This window comes from Microtus pennsylvanicus, chromosome 3 (assembly GCF_037038515.1).
Source record: "Microtus pennsylvanicus isolate mMicPen1 chromosome 3, mMicPen1.hap1, whole genome shotgun sequence".
NCBI lineage: Eukaryota > Metazoa > Chordata > Mammalia > Rodentia > Cricetidae > Microtus > Microtus pennsylvanicus.
This window is the reverse complement of record NC_134581.1, coordinates 61,384,518-61,399,994: the sequence shown is the minus strand read 5'-3', so window position 1 is coordinate 61,399,994 and position 15,477 is coordinate 61,384,518. Positions and strand designations below refer to the sequence as shown.

Sequence of the window (15,477 nt, the reverse complement as noted above, 5' to 3'; positions counted from 1 at the left end):
AAGTAAACAAAAACATAAATGGCAAGATATATACCATGTTCATAGACAGAGTTGAACTCATCCCTAATAAAATATTCTTCCTAAACTGACCTGATTTTAATGCAACCTATCAAGATTTTCAACCTGAGTTTCAACCTAAATGCCAACCTAGAGCTAATGGGAGATAGAAACCCTTTAAATAAGCTGCTGGAACTGAATGTCCATGTTGAAAAAAAATGTGGTTCTCTTAACAGAAATCAACCTCGAGCTTTGGATCACCTAAATGTAAAGCACCATAAAAGTTTAAACAATTAACTTGAGATGGATCATCGTTAAATTTTCAGCAGAAAACATGCTGGATTATGAGTTCAATTATGACACTGAACTCATAAAATCATAAAGCACAAAATGTATAAAAGTCAAAATATAAAATTACAAGCTGGACACCGTAGCACAGAGGCTTCAGTCTCAGAAACAGCAGGGGCTGAAATAGGAAGATCATTTGAGCCCAGAGATTTGAAGCCAGCTGGGCAAAATAACAAGACCCTGTGTCAAAATAAATAAAATGAAATAAAAAGTAGGTCTACCATGCACAAGGGCAGGTTTAATGCCCAATAATGTAAAATAATAATTGTCACATCTTTCATCCCAGATCCTAGGTATTTCACACAGCCTAGGCAAGCACTCAACACAGCTACATTCCAACCTTGAAAATGGAGTATGTATCACCAAGGGAAAATAACAGAAATTAAAATTACATAAATTTCCTACCCACTAAGATGGCTACTAGTATAAAAGTAAACAGTGATAGAGCAGATGTGGTGTTGCGTCCTTATAATCCTTGTGCTCAGGAGGCTGAGGTAGGAGCATCTTAAATTCAAGTCCAGCCTGAGCTACACAAACTCCTGTCTCAAAAACAAACCACTGACAACAGGAAATGTTTAGATATGGAGAAACTAGAGATTGCATACATCACTCATAGGCATACAAAATGATGGACCTTTTGTATAGGACAGTTTATTACCTTATATATAAAGTGACCATGTGACCCAGCAATGCTTTACTACTAGATACTTAACCAGGAGAAAAGAAAGCATGTATCTAAAAACATCATAGTACCGGCTGCAGAGATGGTTCATTGGTTAAGAGCACTGGCTGCTCTTGCAAGAGGACCCATTATCCACATGGAGGCTTACAGCCATCTATAACTCTAGTTCTAGGGGATACAGAGCCTTCCAAAAATAGAGACCTATATTCAGGCAAAACACCCATACACATGATGACTTTAAAAAATTAAAAACTCATGTTGCCCCTAATAGGAAACAAGTTATTAGTAGGAAATTTGAGAAACTTGTATTATGTATAATATGTACTACACAGAATGATCTAACATTAATTTAAAGAATCTTTAAGGCATTATAAATTAGCCACCCAAGTACATATGACCTATTTATATGAAGCTCAGGACTGATCTTGAGTGGCTAAAGCCAGCAAGAGAGCACTGGAAAGGGGCCTCAAATATGACTTTAAAGAGAGCTTAGTAGTATTCTCCTGCATAATTTTTGATTACACTTGTACAGTTCTTAAAATATTCAACTAAACATAAGATGTGTACAGTATAACCAGTTAAACACATGATGATATGGAAGTCCTATTTCAGGAGCATGTGTTTCCAGTTGTTTTCTTCAGTGTGATTTGTGGGCTCTCATCTATTTAGGGCAAGGCCCCAGATTATGAAATTTATCTTAAAGACACATTCAGTGTCCTCTAAATAAACAGCATTTGCAATCTACGAAGCAGTTTCCTGGAACCAACCATCTGATCCCATGAGTTAGTATGCTAACATTTGGTCACTGTGAGGCACTGACATTACTCATTTGATTTTTACAATACATCACGAAGTTCTTTAAACTACTTATTTTGTTGGCCTTATTGCAAGCTAGACAAAATAACAAATTCTGGGAGGGAGAAGGCATAGAGAACAGGATTACCACCCTTCTCGAAGCATATTCTCTGGTGTTTATCGTCATGATCTTTAGTATTCCAAATCACTCCCTAGACAGGGAATAGTGGGACAAACCTAAAACCCCAGCACCAAGAGGGTTGCAACTAAAGAGGCCAGCCTGGACCTATATGTAATTATAGCAAGATCCTGCCTCTCACTAAGTAAAATGTTGAGAGTACATCTTTTCCAAATCATGTGAAAATTTAGGTCATATTTTTCTATTAAAATTATATTTGTCTTATACAGGTAGAAATGAACCACAAGCCAAGATATGTGATAGGAATTTATTAATAAGCAAACATCATTCATACCAGGAATAGCAGCAATGAAGTTATAAATGATCTGAGAATGTACTTGACGACTTTGGAGCACCTCATTAGAATGTCTGCTGCCCAAGTAAGCCCACAAGGTCATCTGTAATGGCAAGGCATTATTTTATATTACACCCCAAGGAGTGGTACCAACAGTAGCAGCAGCAAGCTACAGTATTCATCTGTTGATAGGGTCCCTTAAAGTTTTAGGATAAATTTGTGAATCTCTGTCTGAACCAACTCCTCCAGAGAGCTGGATCTCCACAGCATAAGACTCAAAAAGCTATTGATGTGACTTGTACAGCACTGTTTTATTCTGTATAAAGAAATCTTGACTTTTTGCCTTTTCTGGCAGACTACAAGGAGCTTGCCAAGTTAATGAGCCACTTTCATACAGGTGTAGTCAGTGAGGAACACTTTATAGGTGCTAGTTAAGGCACAAAGTAGTCCTCAGGAAATGTTACTTTATGCATATAGAGACAATGTCATCATGTCAGGATTGGCAATCTTTGAAGGGTCTGAAAATATAAGGTCCTATTACTTCTTAACTCATTAAAATAGGGTGGCTCCTAAATATGAGAAATTGCTGGATTTATCTGAAGTTTACAACAAAAAATTTGCCGAGTTCCTAGAAAAACCTAATATTAGAAGTCTTTAAGGCCCAGCAGGTACTTTGCTAAGGCTATCTGAATAGTGTCAAGTGGCCAGATGTGACTCCACTTGGTAACTGGCTGGGTTACAGGGCCACCTATTTGCATGAACAACCTTGGTGAACAGCTTCACACAAATTGACAGACCCCTTCAGTGGACTGTTGAACCTCCAGTGCCCAATGCTGTATTGAAGCAATTTAACTAATGGGGATGACTATCCATTTTCACTGAAATGGGAAAGGTAACTGGTGATTTAGACGATAATGATTCACATAGGCTCATTATTTCAATATTTGGCCCCGTGGGTGGAACTGTTTGGGAAGGATTAGGAGACATGTGCCTTGGAGGAGGTATGTCACTCAGGGCAGGCTATTCCATTCCAAAAATCTCATGTCATCATTCCCAGTGTACTCCCTCTGCCTCCTACTTGAGGATCAAGATGTGAACCCTCAGCCGTCATGAGCTCTAACCATCTGAAACTGTAAGCCCAATTAAACACTTTCTCTTGTATGTTGCCTTGGTCATGGTGTTTTGTCCTAATAGGAAACTTAAGTTAAATACTTATGATTTGTTTTATAAAAGGATTTATTTTGCCCATTAATTTTGATCCCCACAATATTCCTAATTTTAAAAAACCAACATAAAAGAATGTAGAATCAGGCAAGCATGGAAACTATGAACTCCTGACAGTATTCTTAGAATTCAGCTCGAGTGGGAGTAATGTACCCTATTTACACAATTAGGTATACATTTGAGTTTGAGATCCCTGAATCCCTCATGGATGGATGCATTGTCAGAGATGCTAAGTACCAAAATGAAGACTGTTTTATAACTTGGCAACTACAGTGAAAACCACCCATGGCCCCAACCAAATTTTGTCCAAGAAAGCAGTATTACTCCTCATTAAATGCTTGAGAAAGATAGTAGGTCTCTCTATCTCTCAAACACACACACACACACACACAGACGACACACATGTACCGAGAAAATGTCAAAGTTTCTTTTATTCTTAGAATTGACTTTCAATTGAGGGCTTCTAGGCTATTAGGTGGGCTAGTTTAACTTGAAAAACAATGTACATTCTTTATATACTAACTTCCCCAAAGAAAAATGGAAAAAGAAATCTTAACAGTCCACATTTTTCATTTCTGAAGGAGCCAAGATTTCCTATTTAAAAAAAAAAACAAAAAACAAAAGCTGGGCGGTGGTGGCGCACGCCTTTAATCCCAGCACTTGGGAGGCAGAGGCAGGCGGATCTCTGTGAGTTTGAGGCCTGCCTGGTCTACAAGAGCTAGTTCCAGGACAGGCTCCAAAACCACATAGAAACCCTGTCTCGAAAAACAAAAAACAAAAAAAACAAAAAACAAAAAAACCCAAGGTGATAGGTGTGGTAGTACACACCTGTAATCCCAGCACCCAGGAGGCAGGAGGAAAAGTTTTAAATTGGAGGTCAGCCTGGGCTATAGTGCTGAGACTCTGAGGTAATACAAAAACAAACAAACAAAAAAAAAACAGGAAAACAAACAACACCCCTGAAAAAGCAAACAAAAAACCCAAAATTCAAAACTACCAAACTCTACAGTTGCAGGGATAAATGCTGAGATCAAATGCTAAACTGGGTTTAGTGGTACCTGCCTGTCATTCTAGCACTTGAGAGACAGAGGCAGGATGATCAGCAGTTCAAGGCCATCCTTGGTTACCTAAGTTCTAGACTCAAGACTCACCTGGGCTACATAAGGTTTTTAGTTTGTTTGAGACAGGGTTTCCCTAGCTGTCCTGGAACTCACTCTGTAGACCAGGCTGACCGCAAACTCACAGAGATCTGCCTGCCTCTGTCTCCTGAGTGCTGGAATTAAAGGTGTGTGCCACCACTTCCTGACTAACCTCTTGTCTTTAAAAGAACCAAAAAGAAAACATTAGCTGCTGCTCTCTGCATTTTCAGTTATCATGTATAAAAGAAACCTTTTAGCAAGTCCCAGAAGGCTATCCATATTCAAGGTCAACTGCAAATATCCTATAAATAGTTACACTGTGCTATTCTCAACTGTCATATGTGGTCTGGCTGCCAAATCTGTCAGTGGGGAAGGGCTCTTTTCTAGTCACCACTGGTTTCTAGAGGAAATTAGGACTACAATGGTGTATGAAACAGTAACCCTCTGAAAGGAGCACTGCCATGCATTACTAATGTCAAAGTATGGTTTAGAAGCACACCATTAAAAGCCATTTCTTGTCCTGGACATTACATCATTCTGAGACCAGAATAAGAAAATGGTACAGACAGAGGTAGTTGAATGCTGCTCGGGTCCTACATAGAATTGTGAAACTTTAGGCAAATTATTTAATCTTATTATTTTCCATTTCTGTGAAAACAGCAATCTTTACTCCACTTGTTTTAGAGTAAGTGCTTTGAAGATGAAAGTGACAGACTGTTAGACTATAGATAGGATAAGACTCAACTGTCCTGAAGTCTGGACTTAGATACCGTATCTAATATTAACAATATCCAGAAGCATCTTCAGCTTTGAGTCTGCTTTATAGGGACCATCAGCTTTTATAAGTAAGGTGAAGTACTTTTGAGGCTGAGAATAATGCTTTAAATTTTTAAATATCATATCTAAATTAAGTGTTTGCAATTAGGAAGCCAGAAAGCTTTCAGAAGTAGCCAAATTAAGTGTTGGGGATGGTCTCATTCACAGTTCCCTACCTAGGACCTGAACCAATACTTGACAGTTTATATTAAACAGGAACAGTGAATAAGGCACATTATACAGGTGGCTGTTATCCACCTAAGTCATCTGTTTTCAACTATAAAAATAAACATAAATAACTAATGGAATAACAAAATAAACGTTTATTTTATTAGAATTAGGAATGTTCTTTCCCTCTGGGCAACCTGAACAGTCCAGTTACAATGAAAATCTAAGAACAGTTATTTCCACAGCACAAGGTGCTCTATGCACAAAATTACAGGGTTAGGAGCATTTAATCAATTTATCGATCTGATTGTCTCACCAACCCACCCCATCCCATCCCCCAAGTGCTCTATACTGGGATACGTGGCTAAAATAATGTTACATTAAATCCTTTAACTCTCTTGTTCTAAGTTTCAACTCCTAATCACAGGTGAACCACACATTACACTGCAGATTCAACCATATCAAATCAAGTCAGTCAGTCTTGGATCTACTGGTATGTATGTATACACGTGTGTCTTTAATATATTTATTTAAACACACATAAAACATATACAATCTGGGTTGCAGCAAATTACAAAGAATTTAGAGTCTGGTGATGTTATATGCTACTCCATTTACCACAATTTTATGTCTCCTGAGCTTTGGATCAAAATTTTATTAGAAATCATTGAAAAGTTCACCTGTTGCTCAATGAATTGTTCAAATGAAGCATGCACCTACAATGTAACTGACCTCAAAAACACAAGGAGACCCTGGTGCTTACTGTGAGTAGAGCCCTCTGAGACACTTAGGTAGGTCAAATAGGGAAGCTGTCTAACAATATGGCTTGCCTATCCCAGCTGGGGGCACTGAAGCTACTAACAAAAGCAGTTAAATTCTGGAAACTCTTAGATATGGAGACGGTTGTTAAAAGCTTGGATGTAGCAGAAAGGCCAATTCACCTTGATCCACACAAATTATGAGTGCAATACCCTCAGGTCCCATGTGAGCACTGGGACTAGAAAGTGTCACCAACTGCACTATCCCTCCATGGGCGGGGACTGAGACTATAAGGTGCACACACTCTTTTGGATACTTGTTTCAAGGGCAGGGTGTAAAGAGGACTTATGACACTCAGACCTAGATACTGCAAAGTTAACTGCTTTAAAACACTACATACACAAAGCAGTTTAAGGGACCACATATATCTATGTGACAATTCTGGTTGCTTTTCAAAGTCACCAGGAAAAGGAACTTACTTTGAGCTTTCTTTGAAATCTCGTTGGTTTTGATAAATGTATATTTTTTTAAGATTGATGCAATTATTTAAAATAAAGTCAGATGGATAATGGGGAAAAAGAGAGGGCAAAGAGAAAATGGAAAAGCAGACATGAGTTCATATTTGCACCTGAGGTGACAAGGAAAGGGAAGAAAAAAGATGTAAAGTTGATCCTAAAGCGACAAGTAGTTTAAGAAAGCAGCATAATATACTCAGCAAACATTCACTGATTTTTGATGGGAAAAGAACAGTTGCAAGTACATCTCATGTAACAACCTTTCTAAAAGGAAAAGTAGGGTGATTCAGCAAAGCCTAACTTAGGCAAAAAGCCAGAGGAAAGTGAACCTACTTCCCAATGGAGTAATAAGATGTACAATGCAAGAACAGACACAGCTGCCTCACAAATGGTAAACACTCCCTAGGCACAAGACAGTTAAAGGAAGACAAAGAGGTCCTCAGCCAAAACTGGCATTTAATAGTTATACCTCTTGATCTAGTTGCCTAGTTCACTCTGCACTCAAATATAAAACTGACAGTCTTAGGGATGCTGACCTGTTGAAAAATACCACAGGCAGAATGGCCTAAACAGGTATATAGTTAATAAAACCACCACCATCCTTTACTTTTAACATAGCTTTTAGTAGAAATTTCATAAAAATGGACATCACAGCTAAAATGCATTATTAATTCTCCTATATGCTGACAATAGAAAAGAAGCAAACTCAGTGATTCCTACTCAAATATGCACTGGATGGGAGTATCAATGTTCCAGTGGTGTTTGCCTTCAAACTGAACCCACCGTAACACACACAAGCAATTTCAATATCCACCATTTAAAATTCACAATCTCAAACTAAGTGAATGGCTATTTATTTATACTTAAAGTGAAAACATTGTATTCAACACCCTAACATAAAGAAGGGATGAGAAACGAGCCATAACTAAAAATTTAAAAGGCTCAAAGCAGCAATTCAGGAAAAATAAAACAGTAAAAGAAATTTTGAAATGCTTCCTCCAGACGTGATGGGGAGCCTAGGAAGCCCACAGCCCTGTGCATTACATGGGCACATGGGCTAGGATAGAGGCATCAAGGCCACACAGGAAGAGTAAGTTGGGACAGGATCATTCATGAGGTGAAGCAACAAAACCACTTGTAGTCTTTAACAGGCCACGGCATTTGCTCAGGACTTGACTTCCTTGTTCTACATCTAGAAGCTGGGAATTCAAGGCATGAGGCCCATGGCCAGCAAAAGGCAAAACCAAACCAGAAAGGGCAAACTGACCTCAGGAAAGGGAAACTGAAGCACTCTAGTTAGGTCTTGCAGAGGTGCTTAACAAACATACCCTTATCCCAACCCCAACCCTAGAAAGATAAAGCCAACTGAAAGAAAATGCACAGCAAATAGACATAATCTTGAAGCTTTTTAAAGAATAAATATTTTTGTAATTAAACATTATGCAAACACGTGCCACGCTTGCTTTATCCATGCATATGCGCTATATACAATTTTGAAAAATACTGTGTTGTCCTCTTGTTTTAAAAGTCATATACAAAGTTTTTGTGTTTTTTGCTTAATCCTCTTGTTGCCTACCCCGTTCCCCCTCCCAAGAATTTCCTTTACAAGTAGCTAATAATCATTATTCACTCATGACCTTAGGGTATGAGAGAAAGTGAGTCCAACTGTGTGTGGTATATGTGCAGGGGAGGAAGGGGAAGAGGTCCTTTACCAAAGTACAACAAAATGGCTGATTTGGACATGAAAAGCAGTGTCAAGGAGCTATCTGAAATTTTAACTGTACTACACTCAGGAAAAAGAAAAAGGAAGTCAGCTTTGAGAATGAAGCTACGTTACAAGTTAAAGTTGGAGGGCTTTTTGTGTGTCTGTCACACTTTGTTGGCGGCCTAGAATACTGTTGTACAATGGTTTATCTACCTTTTTTATTACAATATAATTTACTTAAACTTTCCGTTAACAAAACAGAATTCTGGTACTACAGACCAGCGGTGTCAGAATAGGCTTAGTGCCTCCTTGTTTGTGTTTGTGTTTGTTTTAATTGCATGAGCACTCTAGATGGTAAAGTTTTCAGAGTTCATTTTATGCAGGGCCATTCTCAGTCCTCAATGTACTCCCAAAGATCTTTTTCATAGCCTTCATGCACATGCTGTAACAAAACCCTTCGTCGACTCTCACAGTATCTGTAATCAAAGAGAAAACAAAACAAAACAAAACAACTTGTCATCCAGCCTCTGATAATGGGAAAAAAAAAGAGGCATTTTACCCACTTTTAAAAAGTACTACTCCTATAGTTTGCCCAGACTTTGAAATAAGCACCTGCTATTACTATGATTTATCTGTACAAACACATCAAACTACTTCTAACTGTTCTAAGGACTGTTTTTTGGTTTCTTTCACTGGTGGAAATCAAACCCAGGACCCTGTGCATGCTAAACAAACACTCTACCACTGATCTATTCTTTCAGCCCAAGATTATTTTTTTCAAACTCAGATTTCCGACTCAGGAAATTATTTTAGAGCCCTCATGTTTTAGAAGATGTGACTGAGCCTAGAAACAATGATTAAAACCCAGAGTTGCATTTAAAGAATTTCAGCTGGACTGTGGTAGCTACATCTCTACTGAGTTCAAGGCCAGTCTGGTCTACAAAAGAAGTTCCAGGACAGTCAGGTTTTATACAGAGAATCCCTTTCTCAAAAACTAACTCCCCCAGCCAAAAGCTTAATTTCATGGGCCATCTATAAAGTCCTGATTAACTCTAAAAACACAATGTAATAATTACAGTTATGGAAGTGAAGATATTGAGATTAAATCTCCAGGCCTTGCCTTCCAAATTTCCGGTTCCCTTAGCACTATTAAAAAGATATCAGGGGATGATGAGATGGCTCAGTGGTAAAGAGCACTTCTTTTTTAAAAAATATTTATTTATTTATTTATTTATTTGTTTGTTTGTTTATTTATTATGTATACAATATTCTGTCTGTATGCCTGAAGGCCAGAAGAGGGCACCAAACCTCTTTACAGATGGTTGTGAGCCACAATGTGGTTGCTGGGAATTGAACTCAGGACGTTTGGAAGAGCAGGCAATGCTCTTAACCACTGAGCCATCTCTCCAGCCCCCTAAAGAGCACTTCTTGCTTTTCTAGAGGATCTACGCTCAGTTCCCAGAACCCACAATATGGTGGCTCACAACTGCCTGTAACTCTAGCACGAGGTAATATGACACCCTCTTCTGGCCTCTTTGGATATCCAAACACATGCACCCCCCCCCCAAATACATATATATATATTTTTAAAAAACCTCATTTTTAAAAAGAAATACAAGCATATGAAAAAAACACACTGAAAGAAAGCTTTATGTTGAGGAATCATCCAATCCTGAACTATTTACCCCTGAGCTAAATTTATCCTAAAACTCTAAAAAGAATGCATAATTCACTTGTAAAGAAGCATGACCCACAAAGAGTTCCTGGATAAAACCAACACCCTATGATCACCCCCTCATTGCTAATGGCTACTTATTCCTTTTAAAGTCTTTCTTCTCTATGGTGTAGGGATTTCAACTGAAAAAGAATCAGCCATTAGAATACATGGCTAGGTTTCTCTTTTATTCTTGATCAGTCTACTTCCTGCAACTTTTTGCCCAATCGACAGAAGGAATCTGGGACACACAGAAGCACAGTCAAACATACAAAATCTCACCACTGGCAGAATATTTTACTCACCAGCTATAAAAATCTCACCTGTACTTATCTTGGACTTTCTGCTTTATATCCTGCAGAGAATCTTGGGAAATATCTCGTTCGAGGTAGCCCGAAAGCACCTCTGTGGCATTTTCTAGATCTGCTTGATTATTCTGAAAGAAAAAGAATAGAAATTCTGGCTTCAAAATCAAGCTAAAATATAACCAAGTTTAGCTAGTTTGAGGACTATAAACTTACTCTCAACAGTGATAATCATGGGGGGGGGGGGGCGCGTTTCAAGACAGAGATTCTTTGTAATAACCCTAGCTTTCTTTGGAACTAGCTTTGTAGAGAGCAGGCTGGCCTTGAACTCACAGTTCCACCTGCCTCTGTCTCCCCAGTGCTGGGATTAAGGTTGAAGCATCGACACCCAGCACAGTCAGTCATTTTTTAACTAGTAAAGCTCTTTGTGGCTTTCACCTGTAATAATTTTCTAGCCCAGAACAATTTTTAAAATGTTAGAAAAGAGATCCAACCATTAACCTCTAGAATAACAGTGAGGACAATGTGAGAAAGTCTTTACAATGTTTTATATATGAGAGCTGCTCTTTTTGAAAACTAAAAAATTAAAACTTAAAAAAACCTTGTTGTTGCCCATATTTGGTTGCATTGCAGCCATCTGCATAACTTTAAATATATACAGTCTTTTGTTATTGTTTTAAAAGACCATGTCTTTACCGTGAATGTAACCCTGGCTGGCACAGAATTCTCTATGTAAATCAAACTGGCCCCCAACCAATAGAGATCTGCCTCTCTCTGCCTCTGGAGTTCCGAGATAAAAAGCGTGTGTCATCATATCCAGGTGGATAAATCTATTTTACATCATAAGCAAGATCAGTATTCTATGCATCACTTTTTGCTGTTGCTGCCTTTTATTTTTGAGACAGGGTCTCACTATGTAGTTTTGGGTGGACTAGAACCAGGCTTGCTTTCAACTCACAGAGATGTGCCTCCCTCTGCTTCTTGAATGCTGGGATTACAGGCATGAGCCATTAACCCTTGCTATTCTCTATTTTAGATGAGAGTGGAACCCTTACCATCCCAGGATATTATGAGGCGTAAGTGACACAATTCATATAAATTGCTTATTCAGCACCTGGCACATCTAAAGTTCTTTTGTTGGGTTTCTTGCGTTTTTTTGTTTTTCAAGACAAGGTTTCTCTGGGTAATAGTCCTGGCTATCCTGGAACTCGCTTTGTAGACCAGGCTGGCCTCTAAAATTAATGAGACCCACCTGCCTCTGCCTCCCAAGTGCTGGATTAAAGGTGTGCGCCACCAATGCCTGGCACATCAAAAGTTCTTAATAAGCCTTATTATTAGAAGTTAACATGGTAGTTAGCTTTAGTGTTGACGTGATGGCTAAGGGGGGGGGCTTTTCTAATTTTTCAAATATAGATACTGTAAAATTGATGAACAAGCTGGGTGTGCCTCCCAATGTTCGGGAAGCAGGGATATCTCTTTGAGTTTGAGAGCAGTCTATACTACAGCGCTAAGCCCTCCTCTCAAAAAATAAGACAAGACAAAACAAATAAAAACTTCAGAAAACAACAACAACAAAAAAAAAAAAAAACAGGAAAACCACCAGGGGGAGAAGAATGAGATAAGAGGGGAAATAATCTGTGGCAAGTCTACAGTGCTAATCCATGATAAATGTACATTCAAATTGAGGGCTGACTATAGTGCTAGCACAGTTAGTTAACTAGTTGGCTAAACCACTTAAATCTGATACAGTTTAAGATAACAAAAAAGTTTCTCATATTTTTTAGCTACATTTTTTTTTAAATAGAAAGGGTTTATGAAAAAATTGGCCTTTCCCCCGTCCAGGAACTAATCCTACCTCAAAGATAATGGACTGGTTATTCTTTTTGAGGTAGAAAGCGAAGACATAAGTGTACATAAGTGTGGCACGACACTGGCAGAGGACATCGACTGCTTTCTTCAGGAACTGCACCTCGATCCAGGACATGTTGTGCTGCTGCATCTCCTCCATCTTCTGCTTCACCTGAGCATAGAGCTTATGCTCAAAGCGTAGACTCTGCATGTGGTTCATATAGCGATTACAGTAGAACAGGTACCTCTGCAGGGCTGCCCTAGATCGCTGACCCAGTAAGAAAAATAAAGGTCTTGTAATTATGACATTTATGTATCATGTACAAAAGCTGGTGTATAATTAAGCAACAATGTGATAGTACCTCACACAGTAAAACAGCTTGTCACTCAAAAGGGCAAAGATACCAAGAGTTGGCAAGTATGTGGAGTGAAGGGAATTGTACGAATGTGAGTTAGTAGAATCACTATGGAAAATACACAGAAGGCCCTTACAAAACTGAAGCAGAACCATCATAAAATTCAGTTTTACCACATTTGGGTATATAACAACAGCAGCAACAACAACAAATCCTGAAATAATTATTTTGAGTATGCCTGCATTTCTCCGTTTATTGTTTGTAATAATCAAGCCATGGAATCAGTTCGTTTATTATAAATGAATGGATAAAGAAATGGGGGCATACATAGTAAATGGAATACTGCTCGGGTGGTCATGTGCAACAACATGGCTAGCCACGGAAGACAATGTACTAAACCTATATAGAAATACATATACTACACAATATTGACTTATATGAAAAATCTAAAACCTAAACTCTGAGGAGTAGAGAGTAAAATAATGATACTGGGGGGAACAGGATGGGAGATGGGGGACCAGCCTGTCAATAATACACCTTGTATTCAAAAATGAGAGTTAATGTCAAATATCTATCCTTAAAAAACAATAGGTAACCAAGGTGACAAAATAATTACCTATAAACAGACATCAACCTTATACACATAGTAAACATCATATCCTTTGAGTATTATTATTTTTGACTACAATTGCTAATTGAAATTTCATGTATTTGCTGATAAAATAACAGTAATCTAGAATTGTTAATTTAAAATTAAGAATAAAGCTATCTACAGTTACCTTTGATACTACTGCTCTGAATGCCTTACTAAAGTTTTTATACAGCAGCCATGAGCCACATATTTGTCTATTTTAACTCAACATTAAAATGTCTGTTCTACAATTAGTGGAAAACAAATTAAACAATGTTGATGAAGAGTATTTTTAGCAATACAAAAAAGTTCTCTTGGATAGCACTCTACAGAGGAAGCAATGAGCTAGAAAACACGAAGCAGCTGTGTGTTGCTGGTGGCTGGTGTGTTGTGTGCAAGCTAAACAAATTTACTGACAACCCAGTCTTTGAAAAACCCTGTCTCAAACCCCCACCCAACAGAAAAAAAAATTCAAAGCTCTTTTTGCTGAGTCTGAATTTGCTTAAATTTATAGACTTACTAAGAAGGCAAAATGGTCTACACAGAGAGTACCGAGCAGAGCTATACAGTGAGACCCTCTGTCTGTCTCTCTCTCTCTTTTTAATCTATCCTTTCTCATTTTTAGGAGACCCTGTCTTTGGAAAAGTAGTAGTAGTAGTAGCAGAGAGACAAAAAAGGTTAATAAATGACGCCAGGGAGTCATTTATTAGCAAGCTGTAAAATCTTTAGGGCTGGAAAAGCAGCAGGAGAAAATGACCTAGTTTCTTCAATAAACAAATGGCAATTTTTTTAAAGGAAGCAAGAGAAGGATAATGTAAAGAGGAAATAAAGTTAATCAAATTCAATTTATAAAGTAAATCTGAGCAAGCAAGATGGCTAGTGTACCTGTGCACATGTCTGACATCCTGAATTTAATCCTCAGATCTCATGAGGTAGCAGGAAGAAAAGAACATCCTGACAACTGTCCTCTGTGAGCACGCATGTATATGTACATGTACACACACACAAAAAAAATACATTTAAAATTTTAATAATTTACAATGAGATCCTGCCTAAAAAGATGAAAACAGGAAGAAATTTGACCAAATTGGAAGCATCTGAACAATAGTTGACTCAAATAAGCTGTATTTCTAAAGAGGAGGGTATGCATGAGGTACACACCTGTAATACCAGCTGCACTCAGCAGACAGAAACATGGAATTGCCAAAATTGAGGAAAGCATGGGTAGCATAAATTAAGACCAGCCATGGGCTACAGAGCAAATCTCTGTCTGTGCCTCCACTACCCCATCCCTCAACCAACCAAATATATACAAACTTACAGCAACAATCTAACAGTGAGGGCTAGAGCACTACAGATATAGCCTGGGGTAAAGCTTAAAGCCCACACTTGTTTGACATTAGTTACTGGGTTTAATTTCAAACACACTCCCAATACACCTACATACAATAATGGCATTCAGTAAAGTCTATTATTTGATAATATACAAAGTAGTATTAATGACATAATTTTGTACTTCAAATATGTTTTGCATTATTATTGTCTTACAAAAATAACTGACGTAAAGTCTCTTTCATTATTCTGAACGTCTCTAGATGTGGATGATTTTAAATCATATACTTTGATTAGTTAAATTTAAGTGTGATTTTACCACACATATACATATATATTTTTCTCTCCATGCTTTAAAGTCTAGAAATAACAGACACTCGGGTACCTTCTATGATACGCCAAGTGAAGATCTTCACCCAATACTCTTTTGAGATTTATTTGGGAAGGAGGAGTCCAGGAGAGTGGATACCTCTGCCAGGGTAGTAAATAACAGCCAACAGCTGAACAGGAAGAGGGGGCTTATACAAGGCTTCTTAGGGGCGGAGTTTTCCCAGGAAGAAGTTATGCTCAGAGATTGGCTAATTTAGTTGGTCAGGGGCAGAGATGGCTCTGATTTCAGAGCCAAGCTGTTTCTTTCCCTGGTCCTTTTTGAGTCTTTGGTTAATTTTAG

General features: G+C 38.2%; 1 protein-coding gene across 2 annotated transcripts in view; it reads right to left on the bottom strand.

Moving 5' to 3' along the window:
• Window positions 1–5,782: 5,782 nt before the first annotated feature.
• Arih1 (ariadne RBR E3 ubiquitin protein ligase 1) overlaps window positions 5,783–15,477 on the bottom strand; it is a 99,040-nt gene continuing 89,345 nt past the window's right edge. For both annotated transcript variants that reach the window (XM_075965691.1, XM_075965692.1), the window contains 3 exons: window positions 12,496–12,756; window positions 10,659–10,771; window positions 5,783–9,097 (listed from right to left, as the gene is read on the bottom strand). In XM_075965691.1, coding sequence (XP_075821806.1) covers window positions 9,013–9,097; window positions 10,659–10,771; window positions 12,496–12,756 — 459 coding nt within the window. In that variant the 3' untranslated portion in view covers window positions 5,783–9,012. The remainder of the gene's footprint in view (window positions 9,098–10,658; window positions 10,772–12,495; window positions 12,757–15,477) is intronic.